At 28.7% G+C, this 14,690-nt stretch overlaps 2 protein-coding genes across 7 annotated transcripts in view; one reads left to right on the top strand and one right to left on the bottom strand.

The window, feature by feature from the left end:
• Positions 1 to 14,690, bottom strand: part of LOC117170600 (golgin subfamily A member 6-like protein 22) — a 125,559-nt gene that overhangs the window by 53,349 nt on the left and 57,520 nt on the right. The gene's annotated exons all lie outside the window — the stretch shown is intronic.
• LOC117170601 (CREB-regulated transcription coactivator 1-like) overlaps positions 1 to 14,690 on the top strand; it is a 164,035-nt gene that overhangs the window by 112,929 nt on the left and 36,416 nt on the right. For 4 of the 6 annotated variants that reach the window (XM_033357480.1, XM_033357478.1, XM_033357477.1 and 1 more), the window contains 2 exons: positions 2,305 to 2,563; positions 12,298 to 12,403. In XM_033357480.1, coding sequence (XP_033213371.1) covers positions 2,305 to 2,563; positions 12,298 to 12,403 — 365 coding nt within the window. The remainder of the gene's footprint in view (positions 1 to 2,304; positions 2,564 to 12,297; positions 12,404 to 14,690) is intronic. The other 2 variants (XM_033357479.1, XM_033357476.1) reach the window with 1 other exon arrangement.

Genomic DNA, 14,690 nt, shown 5'->3' with positions numbered 1-14,690 from the left:
AAAATTATGGAACATTACAATTTTGGAACATTTCCACAGAATACAAATTAGATGTCCTTAAATAAAATTGTATATTTTTATTTCAAATTTTGATCAATTTGAAGTCAAAAGTTGTTAAATTTCGAAAATGTGTAATTTTAGGAGGTCCCTTTTCCAGGTTGCCCTATTCATATAAAAAATCTAACTATTAGTACCGAAATTTTGGTTCACTTTGCCACCGCAATTTTAATTATTTACGAGGGATTGAATTTGTAACATTTTAAAGGTGCAAAGGACAAAAATTACAAACAATCGTAATTTTAACTTATTTTGAAGGACCTTAATCTCTATGAAATTAAAGTTGACAGTGTTTATGATAAGACAAATTTCTTCGGCGTGCAAAAACTAAAATTTTATGCCAAAAATTAATATCATAGCATCTCATAAACTACCTAAACAGTGCTTCCCACTAGCGCGTGCGTGACAGACCCTAATTCATCCTTTATAGCTCGAAAAATTCATGAAAAATACACTAACTCAAAAGTCTGAAATTTTTGTTGCGGAAAGTAATTTCTTTGAGTGTCCAAAGATCGCTAAAAAAGATTCATTCCTCTAGCAAGTGCGGAAGACACCCGAAAGCATCCCCCAAAACTCGAAAAATATCCCAAAAAATACACTAATTTCACAGATTGAAATTTTTTTGGCAGAAATTCATTTCATTCCACACCTAAAAATTGCCAACAAAGTTTCATCCTCCTGGTTACTTAATACAGCCTAAAACAAGATTTTTTTACAATTTTTCGAGGTTTATGGATGATTTGAGGTGTATTTCAAATTCACTAGGTTAATAAAACTTGTTTGGAAATTACTTTCTGCAAAAAATTCAGACTTTTAAGTTAGCCTATTTTTGGCGAATTTTTTAATTGTTGGGTGATGCTTTGGGGTGTGTTTCACATACGATAGGGAGATCCTGTTTTTTTAGGTAGCTCGTGGGATGTTATGATTCTAATTTCTGGAATAAAATTTAGGCTTTTTCACTAAAAATCTATTAAATTGTGAAAATCATGAAATGTAAAGATAAAATTTTCGTAATGAAAGTTGGTCAAAGACTATAAATTGATGGTTTTAAATTAGGAAATTCTAAAGGGATAACACAATTTTGCTAAATTTTCAAAACTTTCGAATGTCGGAAAACACCGAAATAGAAATTTCCAAAAAAATGAAAATTCTCAAAAGAAATTAAAGCTACCGAGAATGCTTATTCTCGAAATTTCCAAAACATTGCAAATTTCTGTTAGAATAATATTTTATTATATAAATAGTATTTATTCTTAAGTGTACTGCTAATTCTTATTTTGTTTATTTTTTCGGGAATTTTCTATACTTCTGAAATATGCAGTTTCGGGAATTTGAAAATTGGGGTTTTCAAATTTTAAGAATAAACATTTTTGTTACTTTTATTTTCCTTAGGGAATTTTCATTTTTCGGAATATTTCAGTTCCAGTAAGTATTTTTTCGTTACTTAAAGTTAGAACGTTTCCTAATTTTGAATTGCTTCAATTTTTTAAATCGTCAAACATATGTTAGAAGCATTGCAATTTGAAGTCTTCCAAGTTTACAGGTTCGGTATTTTAAAGGGGGTGTACATGAACTGAAAAAATCCGACTATTCGTACCAAAATTTCGATGCAAATAGCCACATTTCCAGCTTCCCCTATTCGTATCGAAAAAATTGGCTATTTGTACCGAAATTTAAGTTCGCGTAAGCATGGCCTATTTTAAAAATAATTTAAGTACAGTGAACCCTAGATCTGATATAGTTCTTCCGAGAATTGACACCGCGCCGCAAGTAGGAGTAAAAGAAGCTGCGCGAGGTGAGTGGCGGTCGCTTAGGCATGAACAAACAAAAACGTTTTCTACGAAGCGGAACTCTATTTGGATAATTTCCCACCTCCTCCAGTCCCACAACCGGCTCAGTTTCAGATTTTCACTGTACTTAGGAATTTCAAAAGTAGCAAACTGTGAATGGTTTAAAACTGCGGATTTTGTAATGGATTTACGCTGACTGTTTCAAATTTGTAAACATTTAAATTAACTTCCTTAAATGAAAATTCTTAGAATGAAAATTAACTTGAATGACTGTACGCCTGTTTAGAATAATTTTATTAAATAGTTTTGGATTAAAGGCTGATAGTATTTATTTATAGCAGAGCATTGCTATAGAGCTTTCCTCTTGGTTGTTGTTTATTGTTTTTTGCATGAAATATTTATTGTTAATTTGGTGGAATTCTAGGAAAGGTATGATATTGATTTTTCTTGTTCACAGACGGCACTTAGCAATCTGGAAGAAATGCAGCAAAATGCATTGTCCTATCGAGGAAACGAAAGAGGAAGAAGCATTGGAGGAGGCCCGGTGCGTTCCCGGCCGATGGAGAAGAGACACGACACTTCACCTTATAATTATTTATCGCCACCTCCACCTGACACGTGGCGAAGGACCAATTCGGATTCTGCCCTGCACCAAAGCGCCAATGAAGCCTGCCAATCATCGTCATCCATGCCTCATCGTCGAGGTAGCGATGCATGTCGGTTACAACTTCTTTTTTAATCTATACAATCATCATTTACATCCTCATTTTCATGTCCAATTCTATCTTCGATTATTAAGTTTAAAACAGTCCACGAAAAATTTTTCCAGTCGTGGGCCATCCATAAACGACGTTACCAATTTTGGGCTTTTTTGACCTCCCCCGAAACTAACGCAGCCGTTGGCTAAATACGGATTTTAGGTTCATAAATTCTTATCAAATAAAATTCATATAGATAAAATATTGAATCCAATACAAAGAACTATAAATTACTATAATTTGAAGCTGAAATATATTGCTGTTTCAGAAAAATAGTTGAATTTTAACCAAAAAAGATGTTCTACCAAGAGAGATTATTAGGCAAACTTGTAACAAACAAAACAAAGTTTGCAACGTCACATTTGCATTATCAAACAAATAGAGGAACATTTTTGTAAAAGAGACGAGTTTTCTAAAAAAATAATTAAACAGACAGTTAAATCTTTAAGAGAAAAGTTACTTTTCAGCCAAGAAAGATGACTTTTCTACCCCAAAGATGAACTTTCAATCTAAAAGGATCCCTTTTTAACAACATAGTTCAATTTTCAAGCAAAAATTATGATTTTAACCAAATAATTCAATCTTCCAAAAATAATTGGATTTTTTAAAAATAGTTGAATTTTCAACTATTTTTTTTCAACTATTTGAATTTTCAGACTTGCAAAAAAAAATGTTGTAAAAAGTTATGTGTATATGGAATTTCTGCTTTGTATAAAAAAAAAACCCGATTTTATTATGTAAATCTCTATAACTTTTGGCCTAATTGAGATATTAATTATTTTCTTTTTTATTTTAATAGCGTTAATCAACTTCTGTCAAAATCCGATGGAAAATTGAAAAAATGTTTAAAATCTACAAGATGACAACAGTTTTTTTGCACAAATGAAAAATCGATTTTCGCAAAGAACCTACTTTGAAATGTTTTGCCTATTTTTTATGTTTTTTTAATTTGTACTCTGATAATGAAGATATCTTATAAGTTTGATACTTTCTAAATAATGTTTGTAGTTGTAATTTTTTCTTAAAAACAATGACAAGACACGAAAAAATATTAAGATAAAAGTTTGCACGTCCACAAAAGTTCTATGAAAAATTTATCTTGCTGTTTCACGATATTTTTCACTGTTTACTCATGATACTGATAATATGCCTTTCTGGTATTAGCAGAAACTTTTAGAAAATATTTAGAAGAATAAAATAGGTGGAGTTTACCAGAGAATCTTTTTTATTATTTTCTTCAAATCTTGAAAGCATGACAAAAATATATGTTATGGAAAACCCCACCGTCTTTATTTTTCTAAATACCTTTAAAAAGTTTCTAATAATACCAGAAAGGCATCTTATCAGAATCATGTGGACTAAACCATTTTTGAAGCAGGGAGAATCTTTATCCCTAAAAATTTAATTTTTGAATTTTTCTCGTAATCTTTCTAATCTCATTTCTGCAGACTTCACATTCTTTCCCCTATTCCTCTCATTGCTTAAATGAGAACTGAATTAATAGATTAATTCTTGATTAAAAATTCTACTTCTTGTTTGAAAATTTAATTATTTTGTTGAAAATCCATCTATTCCGTTATAAAGGCATCTGTTTTAGTCGAAAATTCTTCGCTGTGCATTGAAAATTCATCTTTTGATGAATTTATGTTGCATTAAAAGGGATGAAACACAGTGATTGCAACGATTGTGAAGTTTGCTGCTTGAGCGAAGCGAGGGCTACGTTCACACGAGTTGCGATCGTTCTGTTACATTCCTAGTAATACATATTATTTTCTTTAGTTGAAAGTCAATTCTTTTTAATTGAAAAGTTTACTATTATATTTTTAATTCAGAAGAACTCTTCATGTCGAACATTCAAATGTTTTTTCGACCATTCGTATTTTTGGCTAGAAAATCCGTCATTCCGGATTCAAAATTCGTCTTTTGGTTGAAATGTCATCTTTTTTAGTTGAAAGTTCATTCTTTTTAATTAAGAAGTCATAGTATTATATGTTTGGTTCAAAATTCATCTATTCGATTAAAAATGAACTATTTGGTTGAAAATTCATATTTTCGGGGAGAAAATTCAACTCGTTTGTAGAAAATTCGCTTTGTAGGCTAAAAACTGTCACGCTTTCGTTAAAAATTTTTTTCTTTCTTGACTGAAAAATCTTTCTTAGTTTCCATTTTATTTTTTAGTTTGAAAAAGTGGATTTTTTTATTGAAAATAGATCTGTTTTAGCTGATGATTCAACTGTTTTGATAAAATTTCATTTTCTTGGTTGAAGTGTCATCTACATAGTTGGTCAAAAATCTTATTATTTTGTTGAAAATGACTGTTTTAAGTGAACATTCAGCTATTCCATTTTTGTTCAAAAATTGATATTATTCAGTAGAAACTTAAACTATTCAGATGAAAATTCGTATTTTTGGGTTGAAATTTAAATTATTTTGGTAACATAAAGTCATGTATTTTGTTCAAAATACTTCTTTTGGGTTAAAAATGAACGGTATCTTAAAAATTCATGTTTTCGGGTTAAAAATTCAACATTTTTGTAGAAAATTCATTTTGTTGGCTTAAAATCATCAATGTTATATATTTCAACTTAAGATTTGATAAATATGGTACCATCATTAATTTTATTTAAAAGGATTTAATCCTATAGTATTCCTCTATTTTTGTGAAAAATAACTCTATTTCTCCTGCTTTGAGAGCATTTTGGACTATGAAGTATGTTTCTGTGAAATCCACTGTCATTTTGAAAATCCCTTGGGGGATTTCTTAATAAACTTGATTTTTTATTTTTATTTGCAGGTTATTATTATATATATTTTCCTGAAAATAACTGCAAAGTAAAGGTAAAAGTACACTTAATTTCTATAAATTGTAAAAAAAATATTCTCTCTTCATGCGGCTGAAGTTACATCATGCTGAAAAATCCCCTTTTTCATAACATTTTGTCAGACATTGAGTTTTTTCGAAATAACTTGTGTCCGGTTTTGTAATAATAGAAACATGTACAATTCCTCGTAAAAATAAAAAATAAAATTATTTTAAATCCGAAGAAATGTTCACAGTATTAATTAAAAAAGTGAATTATAATGGATAAAAATTGAACTTAATTTCTTTCAGATTTACTGAGAATTCTACATATTCTTATCACAAAAAAAACTTTTTCATGAAGTGCATTAGAAACAAGTTATTAAAAAAATTTGAATGCCTAACAAAATTGTATAAGAAAGTGTATATTTCGTAAAGCTGTAACTTCGGATGTGTGAGATAGAACTTGTTTTTTAGATTTGCAGGGAATTAAGTGTACTTCAGCTTATGCACATAAATAACACTTTCATCGATGATACGCAGAAAATGAGCTAATATACAAAAACTAACATTTTAAAAATTGGCAGAAAAATGTTGCTCTAAAAAATAATTTCTGAAGGCTATCTATCACAAAAGAGTTTTTATCGTGAGCGCCAGGGGTGCCCTTTTTAAGGCTCCCTGCTGTCCATAAACTTAACTTAATATCTCCCAAACTATAAGAGGTAGAACCTTACAATTGCTGGGAAATTTCACGCAGTTAAATTCTAATTCAGACTACTTTATACAGAGATCAAGTTTGTTAAAAAATCTCCATGAAATTTTTTACTTTATGTTCTTAAAAAGATCGTATAGGGTATCACAGAAATAAGATTAGAAAAAAAACGAAGTGTGAAAACCCTTTAGGGTTGAAGTCTCTCAAGACACACTGTGAGTTACGAAAGCAGAATTTTTATTTTACCGAAATTAATTTGATCGAATAAAAATTTAGCCTTATTTCTCTTTTTTAGATTTACTTAATGATCTCATTTTTATATTTCTGAATAACTCTTTATCGTAATTTTAATTTTCGAATTACCGTTTGGCCTAAGCTTTATTTTTCCGAACCACCATTTGCTATAATTTTTATTTTTGCAAATCAACATTTGGCATAATTTATATTTTTCTGAGTTGTTAATTTAAATATTATAGTACAGAATTATATAATCAACCAGATATGAATATTTTTAGGGATGCTGAGAAACATTCTGTAAAATAGAAATCACCAGTTAAAGGTCAAACAAAAGTCCACTGTTGAGCTGATGTGTTGCTGATTAACATTTGATTAGAAAAAGTTATCTAGTTTCGATGAATTAAATGTGGAAGTTGACAATCTGACACTGACACTGACCGCAAATTCATCAAGGCCCAGCGGCTGATTGTGATAAAAACTGCGATGTACAATCTGAATGAAAAATAATAACAATTTTTTACAAAAATAGAAACTTGCTCCCGAGATATGGAGACGCTGAATAAGAATAACAGATGTTAGATACGATAAAAATTATAGCCGGAAATATTAAAAGTGTGTCAAATTGTTATTTGGAAAAATTAAAAATAGGTCAAATAGATATCCAGAAAAATAGAAATTACAATCAATTTTTTTTCTTTCAAACGAACTTCATTAAAATAAAAATAGGGAAAGTAGAATTTTGGGCATATTCATGTCCCTTCCACTGAAACAGAAACCCGGTACATAACAGTTTTTGGATCGATTTAAATGATTTTTCGAGAAGATTAAAAATTCAAACTATAAAACAGTTTTTATTTTTCATCTCGACGAGAAATGGTTTAATTCGAATGGTCCTTGCGAAATTCCATTTATTTAATTATTTATAGAATTTGAAATATAAAAGCTGCTGTATTTCGTTTCTTCTTTAACATGTACATAATAATTTTGAAAATTGAAATGGTTTTAATGCAAATATGCTTCTATTTGAAATTATTTTTCCATTTTAAACTGGAATTTTTAGACTTTCACATCCTATAATTTTAAAAAGTTAAAACTAAAGGATTTTATATTTGAAGCAATTAAAAAGTTGTTTTCTTCTTCTTCAAATTTGTGTTAATTTCTATTTCTAGACTATATTTGATGCAATTTTCAAATTTTCAAATTAGATACTGAAATTAATAATTCGAAGACTCGAAATAAGAAATTAAATTTAAACTTGCCCTGTTGCGAAGCGAGATAATGGAAGTGCGATTCGCATTTAAGAACAGAATGATTTAGCGAAAGATTGTAAAAGTTGCCGTGAAAGAATCATAAATTTCAGTCTGGAAAACCTGGAAACGCCCAGGAGTTTTACGGCCAGATTTTACTAGGTACTTATACTCTAAAAAAATTACAGTTAACGAAACGTCTCTATTTTTATACCCTAGTTTATACCTATAAATTGCTGTTTAAATTTTTAAAAAAAGATATCTAACTCGTTTTTCGCTAGGAAATTTTTCAGGCTTCTATGCACGTTTTAATTAATTAAAAAAAATGTATTTGATGAGATACTTAAAATTCACCTAAAAAGATATCAGGGTTACTATGGCTGAATTCCCTTTCAGAGTCAAGGAATTTTCGATAGACTCAAGTAAAAGTTAACTTTATTATATAATTCAATATTCAACAATTTTGGCACCAAGTCATTATTTTGTTTTAAAATTCAGTTGTTTTATTGTTTAAATAAAAATATTATTTGTTTGAAATATCTACTATTACATTTTTCGCTGAGAATTCATCCTTTTTTAGTTCAAAATTCAACTACTTAGTTGAAAGTGGAACTACTTTTAAAAAAATTCATTTTTTGGTAGATGATTCCTAAGTTTATCAAAAACCCCTTTTCAAAATTTAATTATTTTTTTGAAATTATATATTATTTCCAATTAATTTTTTTAACTGAAAATTTAACTATTCCATGTTTGGTTTTAAGTTAAATTTTTGATTAAAAATTCGTCGTTTTTGATAGAATATTAATATTCTTGATGACAAATTCATCTTTTTATTGGAAAAAATATATTTCTTTATGTAAGGATTTATCTATTGGGTAATGTTGGTTGAAAATTCAACTATTTCATTGAAAATTCATTTGTTTCACGTAAATATTCAACTATTTGGTTAAAAATTCATTATTTTAGTTAGATATTCATTTTTTTAACTAAAAATTTAGCTATTTCATTATTCCGCAAAAAATTTATCTTTTTTTGATAAAAGTTTAATCTTCTTGGTTGAAAATTCCTCTGTTTGTTTGAAAATTTAATTATGTATTTCTTTCAAAATTTATTTTGTCTGGTTTAAGATTAATTTTTTTACTGTTAATTTAACTATTTTATTCTTATTGAGAAATCATTCATTGGGTGGCAATGTTAACTTTTTTGTTGAAAATTCGTTTCTATTTTTATTAAAATATATTTTTCAAGAACTATTCTATTTGGTAGAGCATCTGAACTACAATCTGAAGGACCTGGGCTTACATCACAACGGAGCTAGAGAGCCTTTTTTCACAATCTTAAGATTAATCAATATTTTAATAATATTGATTAAGATCAGTAGACAAAACCAATATCAACTAAAATTATTAATTCTATTTTTGGTTGAAAATTTATGCATTTTTTTTTTTGAAAAATTGGATTTTTTGGTAGAAAATTAACCTTTTGGGCTGAAAATTAAATCATTTGGTTAAATTTATGTTGGAATTCATTTTTTTTCGAAGATTCATCATTTTAGTTGGATATTCACTTCCTTAACTGAAAATTTAACAATTGCTTTTTCTGGAAAATTTATCTTTTTTTATAGAAATTTTATCTTCTTGGTTAAAATTCACCTATTCGGTTGAAAATTTAAGTATTTCGTTGCAATTTTTTAATTTTTTTGGGTTTCTTTGGGTACAAATTTAATTATTTTGTTGAAGATTTATGTATTTTGCGTATGCTTTACGTAATTTGTGGATGATTCCTTATAACTTTTATGTTGCATGAACGTTGTTGATTTCCTAGGTGTAAGGTTACTTGTATACCTAAAAAAATTTTTTGAACGGTCAGGAAAAATTAATAAAAAATTTGTCAGAGTAAAGTCCGGTAATTTCGACATTGGGATTTTGTAGCAACTCTGAATCTGAGCTTAACAATAAGACACTCAAGGACTGTGAAATTGAAATTTTTGCGTATCGCAGGACATATTAATATTCTCCAAACGAATTTTCCGAATAGGTCATTCGCATGTATTTGTATTGAATCGTGAATAGTCAATTTAAATTACCTCTTACACCTCCCAACTCAGTCGCAATCAGACGCATGAGGAAAAATTGCTTTCCTCTTCTCTTATCGTCAGTATGATTTATCTCCTATCAGCGGAACGAATTGCCTGTGCTCCACATCCAACAATTAAATTATGTGTCCAATTCTCCCGAGAAATGTGCAATTGTTTTTTTAAATCAGGTTATCATTTTGTATTTCGACGTTCACGTTTTGGAGTCCTGAGGTTTTCAAATTTAAATATATTTTGGCCAATGACCGAATTTTGATTTACTTGGACTCTAAATAATTCAATTTAAACATCTTTAAATTAGAGTCTGTTATATTTTGAATATTCAAATTTAAAAAAAAATGTTGCGATCAGAAATCTAATTACGGAAATATTTATAATTTGCAAAAGAATTGAAGTTCTAAAGCACCGTGAAATCTAGTAGACCTCTTATATTTTTTAAAAATAATTTAAAATCTGTGAAAATGTAAAAGTTGATACTCTTCTTCTCATTAAAATTTTTAATTAAGATTTTATATTTTCCTCTAAACTTTTATAATTATTCAAAAGAGTTTTCAATTGTTCTAACTTTCCTGAAGGATATACAATCTTGCAAGTTTTAATTTATAAGGATTGAAATTTAAAGCCTTCTATTTTTAATCAATCAAATTTGAAAAGCTTTTAATTTTGAAGCAATACTATTTGAAGGCCTCTAATTTTAAAATATAAAAAATCAAGAGTGAGGACTGAATTATAAATTTTTAAGGATTTACATCTAGCATCTCTGACAGGAATTAATTTATTAGAAACCAATTTTTTTAAATTCTATCTTAAACGGAAAATTTCACTAGAAAGAAAGATAACAATTCTAGTGATTGGAAAATTTTGACTTATCGCGTATGAGGAAAATTGGTTAATTCAGAAAATTAAGAATCGTTTACGAATATGTATTTCCTTTTGTGTAAGATTCCCAATCATTTGTTTAATGAACTCATTTGCATTTGGATTAATCGGATGTTAATTATGGAAGGAGGTTCAGTTTCTATTCAGAATTTAAAAAATGTTATATTCCAGTTTTATGAAATCTGTAGCAAAGTTAATTTTCCAGAGAATAGTATTTCAGTGATATTGTGTTACAACTTTAGAAATAAATCAAATCTGATTTATTATGTAAGTCAGATTTTAAGTTTCTGTAATAATAAATCTTATTCGAGTTAAAATGTGATTATATGCACGGAGAGAATTTTCAAGAGATTAATTCACGGAATTGCTCCATGATTTTATCACATCTTTGGCGCGAGAACTAAGATCTCGGAACCCTTGATTTTAAAGCAACGGCCTTTGATTTAAAAGAAAGGGTTGCGGGATCTTATTTCTCGCATCAAAGATATAAAATCAAGAAGCAGTTCCGTGAATTAGTCTCTTGAAATTTCTCTCCGTGTAGTGAAATCCTTTTTTTTTAGTTTTTCTAGGAACCTCGACTCTATTTTTGCCAGATTAAAAAAATATGTATAAGTCGCTAAGGATGTTTTTATACTGACATTACTGACATTTCGACCCATTGAGTTTTTTAAATTTCATTTCTACAATTTTCAATATCCCATCTTGAACAATACAGGGATTTGTTTATTAGGTGCCATGTGACCCTAATTTTTTTATTATGCAAAAAAATTTTTAAGTGGATAATAACAGCCTTAAAGTTGCGATTTTATGTTAAAGTTAAGATTAAGAATGAAAAATCATCCCCAAACATTTTTTTAAAACCTAATAACTAACATAATGTAATAATGTTTCTGTGTTATTCAACTTTTCACACATAATTTACTCCACATTCTTAAAAAGAAGCTTTTTAACTTTTAAGCAATTTAAATTTAATTAAAAATTTTAATCAACAAAAATAATTTCAAACTCAAAAAGATTTAAAAAAATTTAAATGTAGATTTTTGAAGATTTAAACAACAAAAATTGAGAAGATTTCAAGAGAATAAAAAATTCTCGGACGATTCTTGGGAAATTTGATTCAGTTTAAAACAATTTAGCAGTTTGAGAAGTTTTTAAGAGATTACAAATATTTTAAAACTTAAAAATTTCCGAAAATGTATAAAATATTCATAGCTTTGTTTTCAAGCGTATACCAGTACTAAATATCTTTTAAATTGGCTCGATTTTTTCTTAAACTTTTGTGACATTCTATAAAATAAAAAACTTTCTTAACAATTTTCTAGTTACTTTTTCAAAATATCTGAAATATTCCAAAATCTTTTTTTATTTGCAGTAGAGTAGGATGGGGAAACAATATTTTGATAGTATTAAAATTACCATTTGTCCAAACTTGAAAGCTTGAAATAAAATAAATTGAAAGTAGTTCTAAATCAAATCGATTTCCTAACATTCGATGTGAGACGCAAATTGCAGAATTGACAAACAAGATATCTTTTCACAAACAGCAATCTTTTAAAATAAAATTCTCGATTACAAATCTGAAACGATTAGTAATGTAACCTTGATTTAATCTTGAATCGAAAGTGAACTGAATTTCATAATCAGCAATTAATTTGAGAATTTCACAGTCTAATGTTATTTTGTCTTTCTCTGAACATTTTCTTCTCAAATTATACTGTGCAGATCAACACATGAGTGGAGGTGGAAACGAAAACAGGGAATCTCTTCACGGGTTCATCGAACGACCAAGATCTTCCTGTGAAGTACCGCCCAGGGTGCCTGGTATCAAGTACGTATTACGCTTAATTTTTTTTTTAAACACAATTAAATATTTCACCCGTACTCACTGAACTCACTTCCAGATAGAATTGATTTGAAAGTTGAAACATGAATAACTGGATATATTCGTATAGCACTGTTACGTAATTTTCTTGTGAACTCACACATATCGCGAAGTAAAATTAGCACTTGACCGGTTAAGCGGATTTTACCTACTCTATGACTCTTCCTTTTTACTTCTAATCTCCGGATTAAGTTGTTTTTTTTCTTCAAAACTTTTCCCATCACTTTTTTTTACCGAGGATCAGTGGAGCAATTTAGCAAGAATGGCGTTAAAATCTGTAACCGCGTCAAATTTTTAAATTAAAAATGGCGGCGCCAGTATAAGTGACAAAATTTGGGTAGTTTCGTTTTTTTTCTCGAAAAAATGGAACTTTATACCTGCATAGTTTTATGTAAATCAAATTTTGAAGAAAAAAAATGCAGAGCTTATTATTTTATCTCTATAATATTGCTGATGACAAATATGAAATCATATTTTCAAAATTAAAAATGGACGATCCAGTGTGGACGTTCAAGTAATTAAAATGTGTATAAACATTAGTAAAAGTAAGTAAAACTACTGAAAATTTGCACAGGAGGATTTTGTGGGTAGCTGATTACGAGCCTTGAAACAAATTTTCAATGTAAAAAATGACCGATTTAATATGGCGGGCCAAAAACTTGGTAAATGTATAAATTTTTGTAATAATCTGTACCGCGGAATTCGTTGGGGCTCATATTACGAATCATATGTATGTCAGGTTTTCATTATTAAAAATGGCCGATCCAATATGGTGGACGAAAAACTTGGAAAATTGATCAATGTTTCTAAAAATCAGTACATTGGCATTATTTGGGACTGATTTTCAATCTTAGGCCATATTTTTACAATGCAAAATGCACAATCCAATATAGGGACACAAAACTTGAAAAAATTACAAATTTTCATGAAAGTCACTACTTTGGAATTTTTTGCGGCTCTTATTCCGAATGTTAAGTTACATTTTCTAAATTCAAAATGGCCGATTCATTATGGCGGACAAAAAGGATGAAAATTTCCACATGTTTGTGGAAATCAGTAAACAGTTTTTTTTTTATCATTTATTCTGAATCTTTAATCAGATTTCCAAAATTTAAAATGGCTGATGACAAATTGCGGACTAAAAGTTTATAAGAAAATCTTTTTACTCAAATAAAATTAAAATTAAATTGAAACAAAGATTCGTAATCAGCGTTTATATTTTCTGTTCTCCTTTTTGATTGGAAGATTTTTGAAAATAAAAAAAATTTCAATTGGTTCAAAACTTATGACTTTTTTTTTGCATCACAGTTTTTACTATTGAACAATAATAAAAAAAATACAAAAATTCCTAAATTCCGAAAATTTTTTCCGAAACAGCAAAATCTCGCGCTCGTTTTTGTACGTTTATTGCGTCCACTTTAACTACATTTTTTCAAATATCATAAATGTTATAACCTAAATCGAAAACTGTGATTTAAACTTCTGATTAATTACAGCCAGAAATTGGAACTGAAAATTTTTTAAATTAGTTTTTTAAGAAGGTTCTCAAAGAACTTACGGCGTTGATGATTACATTCTCATTACGAAATTCGCGCTCGATAATTTATGTCCAATTGTCTTATAAAAAAATTGCATATTTTTGCAAATCATCCAACTATTTTAATTTTTGTCTAATTAAGAAATTTCATGAGAATAGTTTTGAAATACATATACTTTATATCTTTATATCTACAGGGTTGCCACAGACCTTGAAATCCTTGAAAAGTCAGGGAACAAAAAATGGTCAGGGAAATCAGTGAAAAGTCAGTCGAAGTCTGGGGTATGTCGACGTCTGGGGTTTTTGAAAAAAGATCAGGGAAAAGTTAGGGAAATTAAAAATGGAAAGTCTGTGGCAACCTAATCTATCAGAAAAATATTTTTTTTCCTTTTTTCTGAACATTTTCCAAATTTTCAATAGTTTATAACTTTTCTAATTTTCATCGAAATTAAAAAATTTATTTGGATTATTTGCAAGTATTCTAAGCATCTATAAGAAACTGTGACGGACGGACATACTGGCAGACAAACAGCCAGACAGACATAACACTGAAAAAATGTTATGATTTTCGGAATCTGTGAGTACCGAAACGTGAAGATCCGTTGAATACCAGAGATGGAAAATTTGGACGATTGCATTACACTCTCATGAATGAGAATGTAAAAGTGTTTTTTGCACATTTTTAGAAAAATTTTA

Source organism: Belonocnema kinseyi, chromosome 4 (assembly GCF_010883055.1).
Source record: "Belonocnema kinseyi isolate 2016_QV_RU_SX_M_011 chromosome 4, B_treatae_v1, whole genome shotgun sequence".
In the NCBI taxonomy this organism is placed as follows: domain Eukaryota; kingdom Metazoa; phylum Arthropoda; class Insecta; order Hymenoptera; family Cynipidae; genus Belonocnema; species Belonocnema kinseyi.
The sequence above is the reverse complement of the archived record's forward strand: the minus strand, read 5'-3'. Positions and strand labels throughout refer to the sequence as shown.